Genomic DNA, 13,409 nt, shown 5'->3' on the forward strand with positions numbered 1-13,409 from the left:
TCCCTCTCTCACTCTACTTAATGGCTGGGGACATTTTGTGTCCCTGTCGCGGAGGAAGGGGGGCTGGCCCACGACAGCTTGCCTTGCACCGTGAATACGAGTTTTCCTGGGAGACCTTTGTTGGTCCCTCTCCAGGGCGCCGCCGGAACCAAACGTTGCTTTCTGCAAGACAGTTGGCAACACCCCGCCCAGGCGCGCCCTCTTGTTTTCGTCCTATTCAAATAAGGACGAAATCAAATCCTCCCCCCGCCAGGCCCCGCCCCCAAACGGAAGGCCCTCCAGAAAAGGAAGGGAGGCGTGACCTAGGGAAGACTGCCCCCCCCCCCCCAAGAGAGAGGGAGAAAGGGGGGGGGGGCCCTAGGGAAAACGCCCCCCCCCCCCCGAGAGAGAGAGAGAGAGAGAGAGGTCATGCGGCAAAAAGGGGCACGAAGCCAGGAGGCTTGCAGCCCCTCCTCTTAGCCAAAATGTGGCTTAGCCATAATTAATAAATAAATAAGCCAGTTTGGTGTAGTGGTTAAGAGCACAGACTCTAATCTGTGAGAACAGGGTTTGATTCCCCACTTCTCCACTTGCAGCTGCTGGGGTGACTTTGGGTCAGTCACAAGTTCTCTCTAGAGCTGTTCTCTCTCAGTCCCACCTACCTCACAGGGTGCCTGTTGTGGGGAAGGGGGAGGATTTTGTAAGATGCTCTGAGACTCAGAGTGAAGGGCAGGGTATAAATCCAATCTCCTCCTCCCTCCAGCAGCCAGGATCCCCCTTTGCTTGTGCACTGAGAGCCCCCAGAATGTGACCCTCCCGCTGTGGCTGTGGGTAGGGCTTTTTATGTAGAAAAAGCCCAGCAGGACCTCATTAGCATAATAGACCACACCCAACAGCAGAAACTCATTAGCCTATTGAACCACACCTCTGATGGCACAGCTCATTAGTATATTAGGCCACACCCCATGCCTTCCCTTGGCTTGCCTGGGCACTCAGGGGAGCAAGCCGGCCCTTGGACAGGCCAGGGAAGGCACAGAGAGGCATTTAAATGCCTCCCCAACCCTTCCAGCCCCCCCGCCTCAGAGTCACCGGGGGGTCGTTTTCCAGGCCTTCCCTCTGTAGCCATGCCCACAGAGGTTTTGGCTGTAGTGGGCATGGCCTACTCTGAAGCCAGCCGGAACTCTGTTCTTGTGCGTTCCTGCCCAAAAATAGCCCTGACTGTGGTGAGCGGGAATCACGGAGCTCTGCCCCCTGAGTGCCAATCCCATTGCAGGATGAGCATCACGAGGGCTGCTCCTCCAGACTGGGGGAACTGCTTTACTGTCTGTGGGTTGTTTTTTTTCACCAGTTGAGAGTGCCTTTGGCGTAGGCCTGGCATGTTACGCGACTGTTAGTTTTACTCCCGAGGCAGAAGGGCAGGGATCACAAACAAACAAAGAACTTTTTAAAAAACAGATTCAGGTGGGGTAGCCGTGTTGGTCCGAAGCAGAAGAACAAAAGTTTGACTCCATTGGCACCTCTTAAGACCGACAAAGTTTTATTCTGGGTAGATGTTTTTATGTGCACGCACACTTCTTCCGATAGCCATGGTATCTGATAAAGTCTGGGTGCACATGCAAGCTTTATACCTTGAATAAAACTCTGTTGGTCATAAGGAAGGTGCCACTGGACTCAAACTTTGTTCAGCTTTTTGAAAGCAATCGTATAAGGCCAGGAGGAGGACAGGGTCTACACAAAACCTCAAGATTGTACTGAATAGACTGATGGGAGTTCTTTAGAGCATAAACATATGAGTGGCAGAAATGGAGGCATGCCATAACTGGGGCACATTTCTAATATGAATATCCTTGGAAAGGATGGCAGGAAATTCCTCCGAGGGAACAAAAGTGAGAAGTGACTGTGAGGATCCAGTTGGGAAGAACATTGCAAATGGACATACTGTTAATGCTTCGAGACAAGAGACGCCGTTCCTCCAGGGACATTCAGTAACAGGAAACATTTGTGGTGAGTTTATTTCCTTCTTAAGAAGGAAGATGTTTCTTCCGAAGAGGCGCGATGTAGCGATCTGAGATCCTGGCCTTTTGGTGGACTCCGGGGGTGGTGGTGGTGGTGGGCAGCATTCTTCTCCTCTCTTATGCACAATATTCATTTTATAATTTCAGAAACAGTAAACAGACCAGAAGGCGACAAGCGGACACAATCAGGACTCCTTCATGGCTGCAGATGGTGCTTTGGTAAGTCTGTTTATGGGTTTCCTTTACTTCTCTGCCTTCTTGCTCGCCTTCCGCACCGTTTTGACCTTTCCCAGCCAATTGATGGGGAACCAAGTGCACTGCACAGATCTCTGAACCCACATTCTGTGCAGAGTGGACAGCGGCATCCGGAGTGCACGGCCATCCCGATTTGTGGCTGCTAACTTGCAGTGTTTGACAGATTTAATGATAGTTCTGCATACAGAGTCAAGATTTTGTCTGCAGAGAACATCCAGCCCTGCTTTAAAGAGGGCAAATAGTTCTTTCAGGGGTACATAAAAGACTGGAGGGAGTGAGGACAGGCACAGGGGAGCTGGTCCAAAGGACTGTCAGGGATATCTGTTCTCTGGGCAACCAGTGGCCTTCAGGGGCCTCCCTGCTTGAAAGGCTGTAGTCAGGTTTCCAATGAGGAACTGCTTCAACTTCTGCGTCTCATGAAACAGGACAGCTTGGTCCAGAATCTTAAATACCTACTGGTGCCACTGATCGGTCTTTTGCCTCAACAGAAAGGTGCTCTCAGAATCATCAGCTTTTTCGTTATTTTTGAACGAAAACGGTTAAGATGCATCTTCACGAAGTGATATAGGGTATGTATGTTTGGCTCTTTTAGCCGATGGAGGTGAACTGAAGTTCGGCAAGAAGGATGTGGCCTTAGTCGTCCTCGCAACTTTCCTCAGCCATTCTCAATGTCCATCAGAGGGGCGAGTTCCTAAAATCCCTTCTTCTTATCGTCTTCCTATGGTGCTGTAATTCTCTGCCCCTTCTCTCTGTTTGGGAGCTCACACTGGGATTCCTTGGTCTCTGCTCAACTCCACCCCACCCCCCCCACCCCCGCAGATCCAGCCACCAGCCTTCCTTCGCTTCCCTGCAGCCCCTCCCACCGGCTCCCTCCCGTGTTAACTCCCCTCCCAAACGGAGCCTGCCTTGGCAGTGAGGGCGGGGTATAAATCAAATAAATAAATAAGATCTGCAGATGAAATGACAAGAAACTGCTATTTGGGCAGAGATGTCCCATCAACAACAGAATCATGACCTCTCTTTCTTGTTCTGTTGTTTTCAGGGTTTTTTTTAAAGAAGAAACCGCTTATAAAATTACTGAATTCTGCCAGTTATGTCTGTGTGTGTTAGATGCCGTCAAGTCGCTTCTGACTTATGGTGACGTTGTGCATTAACGCTCTCCCAAACATCCTTTCGTTAACAGCCTTGCTCTGGTCTTGTTATGGTCTGTTCCAGGGACTCTTTTCTCATAATGTGACCAGAGCATGATAGCCTCAGCTCCGTCATTTTAGTTTTTCAGGAGTGTTCAGCCCAAGACAACATGAAGGCAACGTCAAGTTGCAGTCAAGTAAATGCATGCGTCATAGTTGGATGATTAATGGGCCAGTTTTTAACAACATTCTCAGCTCTGTCTTTAGGCCTTATAGAATCAGTCACTTTTAGAAGTTCCGCCCTATTCCTGTATCTGGTTTTCCCCAGTGTTAAATAGAAGGACATTAATACATCCTTTTCTATTGGGTGTGAGAAGCACTCAGGGTAAGCAGCTTTCCTTCCTTGAGAGCCAGTTTGGTGTAGTGGTTAAGTGCGCGGACTCTAATCTGGGAGAACCGGGTTTGATTCCCCACTCCTCCACATGCAGCTGCTGGGTGACCTTGGGTCAGTCACAGTTCTTTCAAAGCTGTTCTCTCAAAAGCAGTTCTCTCAAGAGCTCTCTCAGCCCCACCTACCTCACAGGGTGTCTGTTGTGGGGAGGGGAAGGGAAAGGAGATTGTAAGCTGGTCTGAGACTCCTTTGGGTAGTGAAGGGTGGGGTATAAATCCAGTCTCCTCCTCCTCCTCCTCTTTCTTTCTGCCAAGCAGCAGCCTAAAGACTTTTAGGCCGGCTTTGCAAGGGAGGGGAATCCCACAGGCGTGTGGAGGGGGCCCCGTCTCCCAGACTTGGTAGTTCCCACCTCCAAGGAGCTGCGCATTTTGTAGACGACACGTAAGTCTCAGGACTATCAACATATTATATTAGGGCAGGATTGCACCCTCCAGAGAAAGTCGTGTGTCAGTGTTGCCTTTTACAGCAGTTGGCAGCCGTGTCTGAATGCAATGGAGAAGGTGTCTCCTCTGCACATGCTCAGTGGCCTTTTTTCTTTGTCCATCTGAAAATTCAGGCTTGATACTGAACGGATCCCAAGTGAGTGCCGGACAGGACATTGGCATCCTTCTCTGTCGAGCTGTTTCTTACCAGCATGCAGACATTATGAATGATAAGATCAAGCATCATAAAAGTATTAAAACCTGCAAATACTAGTTTCATATGAAAACAGGGACAGGACCACAGTTGTACCCCCCACCAACACACACCCTGCTGCTCTACAACTCACTCTGGGCAGGAAAGTGACCAGGGACTGAGTTTAAATCCAGCCCGCTGAATCCCAAACGTGACTTCTTTACCCATTATTGTCTCCTTTGAGAGCCGGTTTGGTGTAATGGTTAAGTGCGCGGATTCTATTCTGGGAGAAGCGGGTTTGATTCCCCACTCCTCCACTTGCACCTGGCTGGATGACCTTGGGTCAGTCACAAGCTCTGGCACAGCTGTCCTTGAAAAAGAGCAGTTTGTGTCAGAGTTCTCTCAGCCCCACCCACCTCACAGGGTGTCTGTTGTGGGGAGGGGAAGGGAAAGGAGTTTGTAAGCCACTCTAGACTCCAAGTGAAGGGCGGGGGATAAATCCAGTCTCCTCCTCCTCCTCCTCTTCTTCCTCGTCCTCATCCTCTTCCTCCTCCTCGTCCTCTTCTTCTTCCTCCTCCTCCTCGCCCTGGTTGTCAGGCACGGACGGCTGTTCCCCAGTGTTCGAGGATACTGGTGAGTTGGTTGTGGAAAGCCTGAACCGTCATCTGTCCATGTGCAGAGACCAATGCTGAGTATCCATCCATCCAGTGTTGAGTATCCACATGTTAGAGCTATTATTGGGCCAGTGAGGTGGTGTTGTTTTTAAAAACCCTTTAAACAATTTTCTGTTAACTTTTGAAACAGAAAACCACCAGGGAGACTCAAGGATTTCCTCACTGCTGCTGAGGATCCGTGAGGAGCTGCAGGGATCCAGGCGGTGCGGTGATAAGGATTTGGGCTTATTTTTCTCCCCAGACACCCTCATCTCTTCCTACAGAAATGAAATATGCCGGTCTTTTGAACTGTTCTGGCTGGCAACTCTAGTGCCTTGAGTAGAATAAAGGCAGCCGGCTTGGTGAAGGAAACCCCAGATGGCAACGGGGGGCCGTCCACAGTGAGATTCAAGACATCCCAAAACAGAGAGGAGAGGCATTCCGACATGTGTGTGATAAAGGAAGAGAACTCAGTTGCGGGACAACCACTTGGTGCCCCAGATTCATACTAATGAGGTGGCTGTCCGGGAACTGACCACATTTAGCATGAAAAATCCCATGGGAAAGCTCCCTAAGTCAAAGGTGTTTGTCTCTTTTTCTCGCCTCCTCAACAGCCAGAAGAGTGGAGCAGTCTCTTATTTATCCAAAACCGTTTTTATGTTCTTTTCCACCCAATCAGGGTCCACAAAGCAGAGAACATAAAATAGACATTGAAACATCTGAGCAATTAAAAATACGGTTAAAAGTATAAAATAACTCAATGAGCAACACATGAACAACGCTAGCAGGAGGGCCCAGTTAACCGCTGTTGGGGGTATGCTGGACAACTTGCAAGGGGTCTTTACTCTTGAGTAGATGAGTACTAACAGTCACTTCTTGTTCCTGCTTGGTGACCGCTGGGGTCCTGGTTTGACACCCCCCCCCTTTTCTGCAGCTGAACTGCTGCTTCTTTAAGGGCTGCCCTTTGGCTTCCTTTCCCCCCACCCTGAGATGGGGTGTTGTCTGGTGTGACACACATATCTTTATGACAAGATGTCGCTTTTTGTCTCTGTTAGCTAATGGCAACAAATGGAAGTGCAGCACAATTGGACTCTCGGTTCTCCTGGTGATCTCAGTCACTATGAATATCTCTGTGTGGGGTGAGTTCTCGAGTCCCCTTTTTATTGTACTTTTTCTTTTGTATTTTATTTGTTCCATTTATAGCCCAAATTTGTCACTGAGACGCAAGGCGGAGTACAAAATTTAAAGCACAGCCGTTGGCTGTGATGATGGCATTTCTCTGCCTGCCTCTTCTCTGAGCATGTTCGCAGACGGCTCCTTTGCCAGCCCCTCTGCCTCTGTGGGTTCCTTTTCTTCCACTCCCCTCTCCCCCTCCATTCTCGCCACCTCTCTTCTCTTCTCAGATTAGGGATCCTCAGGGTGACTGGAAGAAATGACCCAGAATGCTTCTGATCTAGGTGGCACCACCGATACATTATACATTTTAAAGCCGTTATGCTTTCATGCTTTCCCAGCAGAAGTGTCGAAGGGGACATGAGATCCTTTTCGCAGCCATCGGGTAAATGGTCCTGATTGCATGTCCTTTGATCACTCTGCTGCTGCGAATCGGCTCTTCTGCAGTTGGGAAGCAGAAACTTCAGGAGCAAAATGGTGGGGATTCCGTCTGAACAATCTTGCTGCAAACCTTGATTGGGAATGACTGTTTAACAGTGGGAGTTTGACCCACAGGAGATTCTCTTGCTTGACCCCCTTCTTGGGGAAGGGCTGTGGATCGGTGGCAGAGCCTCTGCTTGGCATGCCAAAGATCCCAGATTCAATCCCCGGCACCCCCACTTACAAGTTCCAGACAGCAGGTGACGTGAAAGGCTTCTTCCGGAGACCCTGGAGGGCTGCTGCCAGCCTGAATAAATACTGACTTCAGTGGTCAGATTCAGTGTGATGCAGCTTTGTATGTGTGTTTGTATGTTCCCGCCGTCCTCTGCTCAGATGAGCCTTGGAAAAGGTGTAGTTTCTCCCCGCCACCCAATGCAAGTGTCGGGGTTGCCTGTCCACCATGACATGCTTGTATTTCATTCATCAGCAAAGTTGCATCAGATGCCCGCTGCTCCCAGCCCACCGGATACCACGTCACCCACATTGGATGCCAGTCTCTGCCCACAGCGCTGGGTTAGGAATGAAGGGCGGTGCTACTTTTTCTCTGACACTGAGCAGACCTGGAACGCCAGCCGGATCGACTGCTCTTCCCATGGAGGTTCCCTGGTGGCCATGGATACTCCGCAGGAGTGGGTGAGAGCGACATTCATGCTCCAAGTGGCTATAATGCCAGTGCATTCTTGTCAGTAGAGACATTAGATCAGGGCCCCCTAAAGTTGTGCCATGGCATCCCTCAGCACCTTTCCGGGTGTTTATCAAGGGTTTTTACAAAGTGGGCAGGGACAGGGTGTGGCTTTGGTCCACCAAGTCTTCTGATTGGCCTTTGGAATTTGATGGAGTGGTTAAGTGCGCGGACTCTAATCTGGGAGAACCAGGTTTGAGTCCCCTCTCCTCCACTTGCAGCTGCTGGATGACCTCGGGCAAGCCATAATTCTCTCAGAGCTGTTCTCTCAAGGGCAGTCCTGGAAAGAGCTCTCTCAGACCCACCTACCTCGCGCGGTGTCTGTTGTGGGGAGGGGAAAGGACAGGAGTTTGTAAGCCGCTCTGAGACTCCGAGTGAAGGGCGGGGTATAAATCCAATCCTCCCCATTTTCTTCGTGCCAGGGGCACAGCTTTTCTTCTGAACCCCCCCTGTGGGCTGCAGCTTGGCAGACTGCGATGAAGGCAAAGCCCCTTGGCCAGTGAGCGGCCAACCAGCCTGTCAGAAGAAGCCCAACAGTTAAAGAGTGTTGCCAATAAAGCTGTACTAAACTGTCCCGTGGAAGGGAATGCCAGCAGAGATGGGCACGGTGGAGCTTTGGGGAAGAGCTCAGAAGCCACAGTGCCACGTTACTGGCAAGACTGTGGGGCTGCCCTAGATGACCGTTCAAGTGTGTTAGATTTTGCACATCCAGGGTCTGGATTTGACCCGTAATTCCCGTAGCAACCTCTGCAGCTCTGTGGGTTAGAGGCCGCCACCTCCTCTCTTACATCTTCTTATGAGTTAAAATGTTGTGTCTCTTTCTTCCTCAAGCATTAGAACTTCTAGATCAGTGGTGGCGAACCTATAGCACGGGTGCCAGAGTTGGCACTCAGAGCCCTCTCTGTGGGCACTCGTGCCATCGCCCCAGCCAGGCCCAGACCATCATTAAAGTGTTGAATTCTCTGCCAAATAATTTTAAGTAAATGAAAGCATTTGGGATTGCTTTCCTTACTTTGTTTGGATCATCTTAAGTTAATGTATGAGTTGTTTTTTCTAAAGTAAAACCTCAGTATTCAGGTTAAATTGCCATGTTGGCACTTCGTGATAAATAAGTGGGCTTTGGGTTGCAGTTTGGGCACTCAGTCTCTAAAAGGTTCACCATCACTGTTCTAGATGGACTCTTTAATCAGTCTTGAGTGTGTCTACCTCAAAACTGTGGTGGCCGCCTTCTCCCTCTTTCCCCCAATTTGTGTTCTCTCTCACACACACACACACGAGACAGCCACCGCATTTGGAAGTGTCTGAATGGGCTGGATTTTTAAAAGGTGTGTTTTGTTCTGCAACACCAAAAAGAAAAACTACTGTGGGAATTCTGTTCCACCCTGCCACCCCAGGTACCATGGGTGAACTCTGTCCCGGGATTGTAACTGTTACCCGGTTCCCAGACTGTTCCAACTACTAAACATTAATTGACTTAACTTAAAAATAAAAATAGTGGTTATAACCAGAATTTGAACAGGCTCATGGTGGACGGGAGCAAATTCTTTCTTTCCTACAGTGAGAGAACTAACTGCACATGACAAACAGCCTGGGAAACATATCAAACATCAATTTAAAATGTAACTGTATTTTCAGCCCTTCCTGACCATGAGATATGGGCATCAAATGAATGTTGTGGCATAAAACGTATTGCACTCTTAAAATTTACCTATAGAGGAGATTTGTTTTAAAGGATGTGAATTCTTTGTTTTTCAAAGGATTTTGTAAGTCAGTCTAAAAGACCAAGGTATTATTGGATTGGCCTCCGGAGGACAGGAGCAGGAGAACTTTGGAAATGGGCGAATGGGTCCCTCTTCAACAACCGGTGAGTGCGCATCTCTCGTTCTGAACTTTCTGCCAGTAATGGGGGGAGTAGGTAGAAAATGTTTTTGGTAAACGTTCGCTTTTGGGGTGCAAATCCCACCTGTAGAGTTCTTTGCGTGCTTCCCAGCACATTGTGGGATCTATGTTTTTAAGCCCTTGAAGCAGTTCAGGAATAAAGTTTACTGTGTCTAGTTTCGAAACGTTAGATATCTTCGCAAAACCTCCCCTCCCTAGCTGAGATTTGGTCAAGAAGTTGGCAGATTGCTTTCACTCTTCCTGATGCTTTCACTCTTCCTGAAGGTGGCTGCAGAAATGGGATTGATTCTGCTTTTACAGAAATGGGATTCTGCTTTTACAGAAATGGGATTCTGCTTTTGCAGCCAACTGGGAGGGGGGTAGACAGCACTGGATCTTGAAAGAGTCCCAATAGATGGCCTTTAACCCCTGGGGGGGCTGCAAAAGTCCTACAGAGACTAGGGGAGGGAAAAACCCCGCTTCCCCTCCACTGCCCACCCTTCTGCTTTTTTCTCCTTTACCCCAGTCCCCCCATCCTTCTGCCCCCCTTCCTGCTTTCCCCTCACCTTGGCATGCCCCCCCAATCTCAGCCTCTCATTGCTTAGCTTCATTTTAGATTGTGTTGTGACAACCTGTATGGCCAGCCCTGATTTTCCTGGTGTGTGGAGGTGGTGTTTCTATCGTTTATGGGGGATTTCAGTGCCACAGCTTTCTCATATTTTCCTGCAAAGCCCCGGGTTTTCTCCTAGTTTCTTGAAACATCTCCCCAGTCCATACGTGGCCCCATTGTGTGGATTTTTTGATCCGTGTTCTTGGACAAAGTGTGGAATTGGCACACCGCAATGGTAAGCTCTGGCTCTCCCTGTTGTAGGTTTCCAGTGGGAGGCGAAGGACTTTGCGCTTACCTGAATATAGACGAGGTCAGCTCGACATGGTGTGACAAGCACCGATACTGGATCTGCAGCAAACTACTACATCGGAACACATGAAGGACATACTAAGTCCGCATGGAGAAATCCATCCTCAACATAAAGCGAGGTATATTCTCATGTGCAGTTTATTCACAAAACCACAAGCTTTGCATTGTTTTAATAATAATGGGATGAAGCTTTTTGTACACTTGTGTAGCATAACAGGTTTTGGCTCATTTGGCATCAGCCACCACATGAAACGGGGAGATTTGTTGATAAAGAGCTCAAAGGCTGGAGGGTCGGCCTGTACGTGCTGAGAACTCTTGTTCCAGAGTTTGAGAAGTTAGCTATTACCAAAAGGAGCTCAAAGGAGAAGCCCTTCTCTCCCCTGCTGCCCAGATGTTGGCCCTTGTGGTTTTCCTGCCCTGACTGAGGTGGCCAAAAAGGCCACTGGTTTCCATGAGGGGTGAGGACAGCTCCATTAGGCCACCTCCTCCTCCTCCTCCGCCTCTGGGTTTTTTTAGCTACCACCAGGCTAGCAGTCTGTGGGGAAACCTATGGGGCAGGAGTAGCTCCAGGCCCGTAGCCAGGATTTCATAATTTGGGGGGCCTTTTAAAAAGTGAGGGGGCACTGAAAGTCCCTTAGAGTGCAGGTGTGTGTTAGCCCCCCCCCCTGGCGTCTCCCATTTAACGAAAGGGCAGCGAGTGCAAGAAATAAGTCCAGGGAGGGGGGGCTGGCTGGGCTGGAAAGTTGGGGGGGCTGGTGGAAAGTCAGGGGGCTGGGCCCCGAAATGCCCCACTGTAGCTACAGGCCTGAGTAGCTCTGGGCCCAGAAATGTTCAGAGCCAATATCAGCAAGGGAAAAGAACCGTTCATGTGGTTTGTGTTTGGACTGATTTGCCTTTGAAGGTCTGAATGGTAGACAGGCACCGATCTTCAAAGTAACTATGACCAACATTGATTTTGATATGTTGTTAAGTTAGTGGTGTATGCTGATGTACCTTGGCCAGAGATACTGAAACAGCAGCATATCGGAATTTATGATTTAAAAGTTTGAAGAAATATTCATTTGAGATTTCCAGTGGAGCATTTGCTGTTAAAATTTGCTGGTAGAATTAACAATTGCTGTTAGAATTAATAGCATTTGCTGTTAAAACTTGATGTTAGAATTATGTTCGATTTCATTAAAAACTTCCATAAGAATGTAGGCATTAAGAGCCCTGTTAAAGATAGTTGCGTGATGAAACATTCCATTAAAAAAATTTTTTTTAGGATGTGATAAAATTAGTTATAGATTTTCGGGGCTGTATGGCCATGGTCTTACCAAGACCACGGTCATACAGCCCTGAAAATCTACAACTAATTTTTATTTTTATTTATTTTTTTTAACTATTTTTAATTTTTTTAATTATTTTTATTATTACATTTCTACCCCGCCCTCCCTGCAAGCTGACTCTAGCCGTGAAAGCCTTCAATATTGATGTGATAAAACATTTATATTTTATTGTTTTGTATTGTTATATGAGTAAAATCAGAAGACAGTTGATTTATTTTTATTTTTTTAACATTGTGAATAGCAAGCATATCAATAAATGGCAACTAACCCTTTTTTTAATCTACATGTTCATTAATCATGACCAATAATTGTTTTTTTACTTCATTTATCGTCCATTTTTCTCACTGAGTGAGATTGCATTTTATAGAAAAGAAGGTACGCTACAAGCATTCCTAACCATCTTGAAATCTGTCCAATTTTGGGCACCACATTTGAGGAAGGATGTTGACAAGCTCGAGCGTGTCCAGAAGAGGGCAACCAGGATGGTGAGAGGGTTGGAATCCAAGTCTTAGGAGGAAAGGCTGAAAGAGTTGGGTCTGTTTAGCCTGGGAGAGAGAAGGCTTGGAGGGGACACGATTGTAGTCTTCAAATATTTGAAGGGCTGTCCTGTAGAAGATGGGAGCCGATCTATTCTCTCTTGCTCCGGATTGCAAGACTAGATCTAATGGGTGGAAATTACAAGGGAGTCGATACCGGCTGAATATCAGGAGAAACTTCCTAACTGTAAGAGTGGTTGAGCAGTGGAACAGACTGCCTCGGGAGGTGGTGGATGCTCCTTCGCTGGACATTTTTGAGCGGAGGAGGCTGGACATTTTCCTTCGCTGGACATTTTCGAGCGGAGGCTGGACTAACGGAAGAAGCAGGTCAGAACTTTGTTTAAGAACGAACCCAAATATGTTGTTATATATTTGGGTTTTTTTAAAAAAAAGATAGCTGTGTATGTGTTAAAAAAAACAATCATCAAAGAAATTCACCAACATTTTTTGAATTAAATATCACACTGGAATAGTGAGGAGTAAATACAGGCTAATAAAAGGGAAAGTTTCATTTCAGATGATGTTTCCACGAGTTTTGTTCCACCTTCTTCAGTGACTCTCTTAGGTGTTCTGTCTTAAACAGAGGGAAGGGGGCCTTCCAGTGTTACCTGTGACCTCTCCCTTTCTGACATCTGAATCTACGAAAGGGTAACCAAACAGTGTCAAATAAGCAGATTCCTTAGCAGTTTTCAAATCTGTGCCTGATTGTGGATTTTTGATGTTAAATTGGGCCTCCAGAAACAATTCTGAAGCAAAAGGAATGGGGAGGGATTGTTCCAGAATAATGTGCATATGCAGGGGTCATTTCCTGCAGGAGCGCGCAGGAGCAAAGCTCCAGCAGTAAAGAGCCCAGGGGGCGGGCACATGCAACAAGCCCCACCCCCTGCTCCCAGCAGCCCTCAGTCAGAGCAAGAAGCAGTCAGGCAAGTTGCAGGGCTCCCCCCCCCGCCCCCCCCGGCCCCAACCAGTCCAGTGGCACCTTTAAGACCAAGTTTTATTCAGGTACAAGCTCTCCCTCCTCTGCAAGGACAAATCTGCACGTTCCTCCCCCCCTCCAATAGCTGGCAATCCAAAACAGTCCAGTGGAGCCTGAGTGGTGGGTGTTGCTTCCTGATACACTTCTGGTGATGTCAGGGGTGTGTGGCATATGCAAATGAGTTATGCTAATGAGTTATGCTAATGAGCTCCTGCACCTCTTTTTCTACGAAATGACCCCTGTATGCAGCATATGTATGTCCTCCGTTTTCCTCAGGGCAGTCAGGGACTCTTAAGGAGCCAGCCAGACTGTACTACTGTGTATTACACAGAGGGAGAA

General features: G+C 48.1%; 1 protein-coding gene across 1 annotated transcript in view; it reads left to right on the forward strand.

The window, feature by feature from the left end:
- The window catches only part of LOC107111626 (C-type lectin domain family 2 member D-like), an 11,818-nt gene extending 907 nt beyond the window's left edge, over window positions 1–10,911 (forward strand). Inside the window, exons 2-7 of the mRNA XM_015412614.1 lie at window positions 1,835–1,983; window positions 2,142–2,213; window positions 6,154–6,237; window positions 7,179–7,384; window positions 9,191–9,297; window positions 10,183–10,911. Coding sequence (XP_015268100.1) covers window positions 1,836–1,983; window positions 2,142–2,213; window positions 6,154–6,237; window positions 7,179–7,384; window positions 9,191–9,297; window positions 10,183–10,300 — 735 coding nt within the window. The 5' untranslated portion in view covers window position 1,835 and the 3' untranslated portion in view covers window positions 10,301–10,911. The remainder of the gene's footprint in view (window positions 1–1,834; window positions 1,984–2,141; window positions 2,214–6,153; window positions 6,238–7,178; window positions 7,385–9,190; window positions 9,298–10,182) is intronic.
- The last annotated feature ends 2,498 nt before the right edge of the window (window positions 10,912–13,409 follow it).

Source organism: Gekko japonicus, unplaced genomic scaffold (genome assembly GCF_001447785.1).
Source record: "Gekko japonicus isolate JY-2015 unplaced genomic scaffold, Gekko_japonicus_V1.1 scaffold131, whole genome shotgun sequence".
Lineage (NCBI taxonomy): Eukaryota > Metazoa > Chordata > Lepidosauria > Squamata > Gekkonidae > Gekko > Gekko japonicus.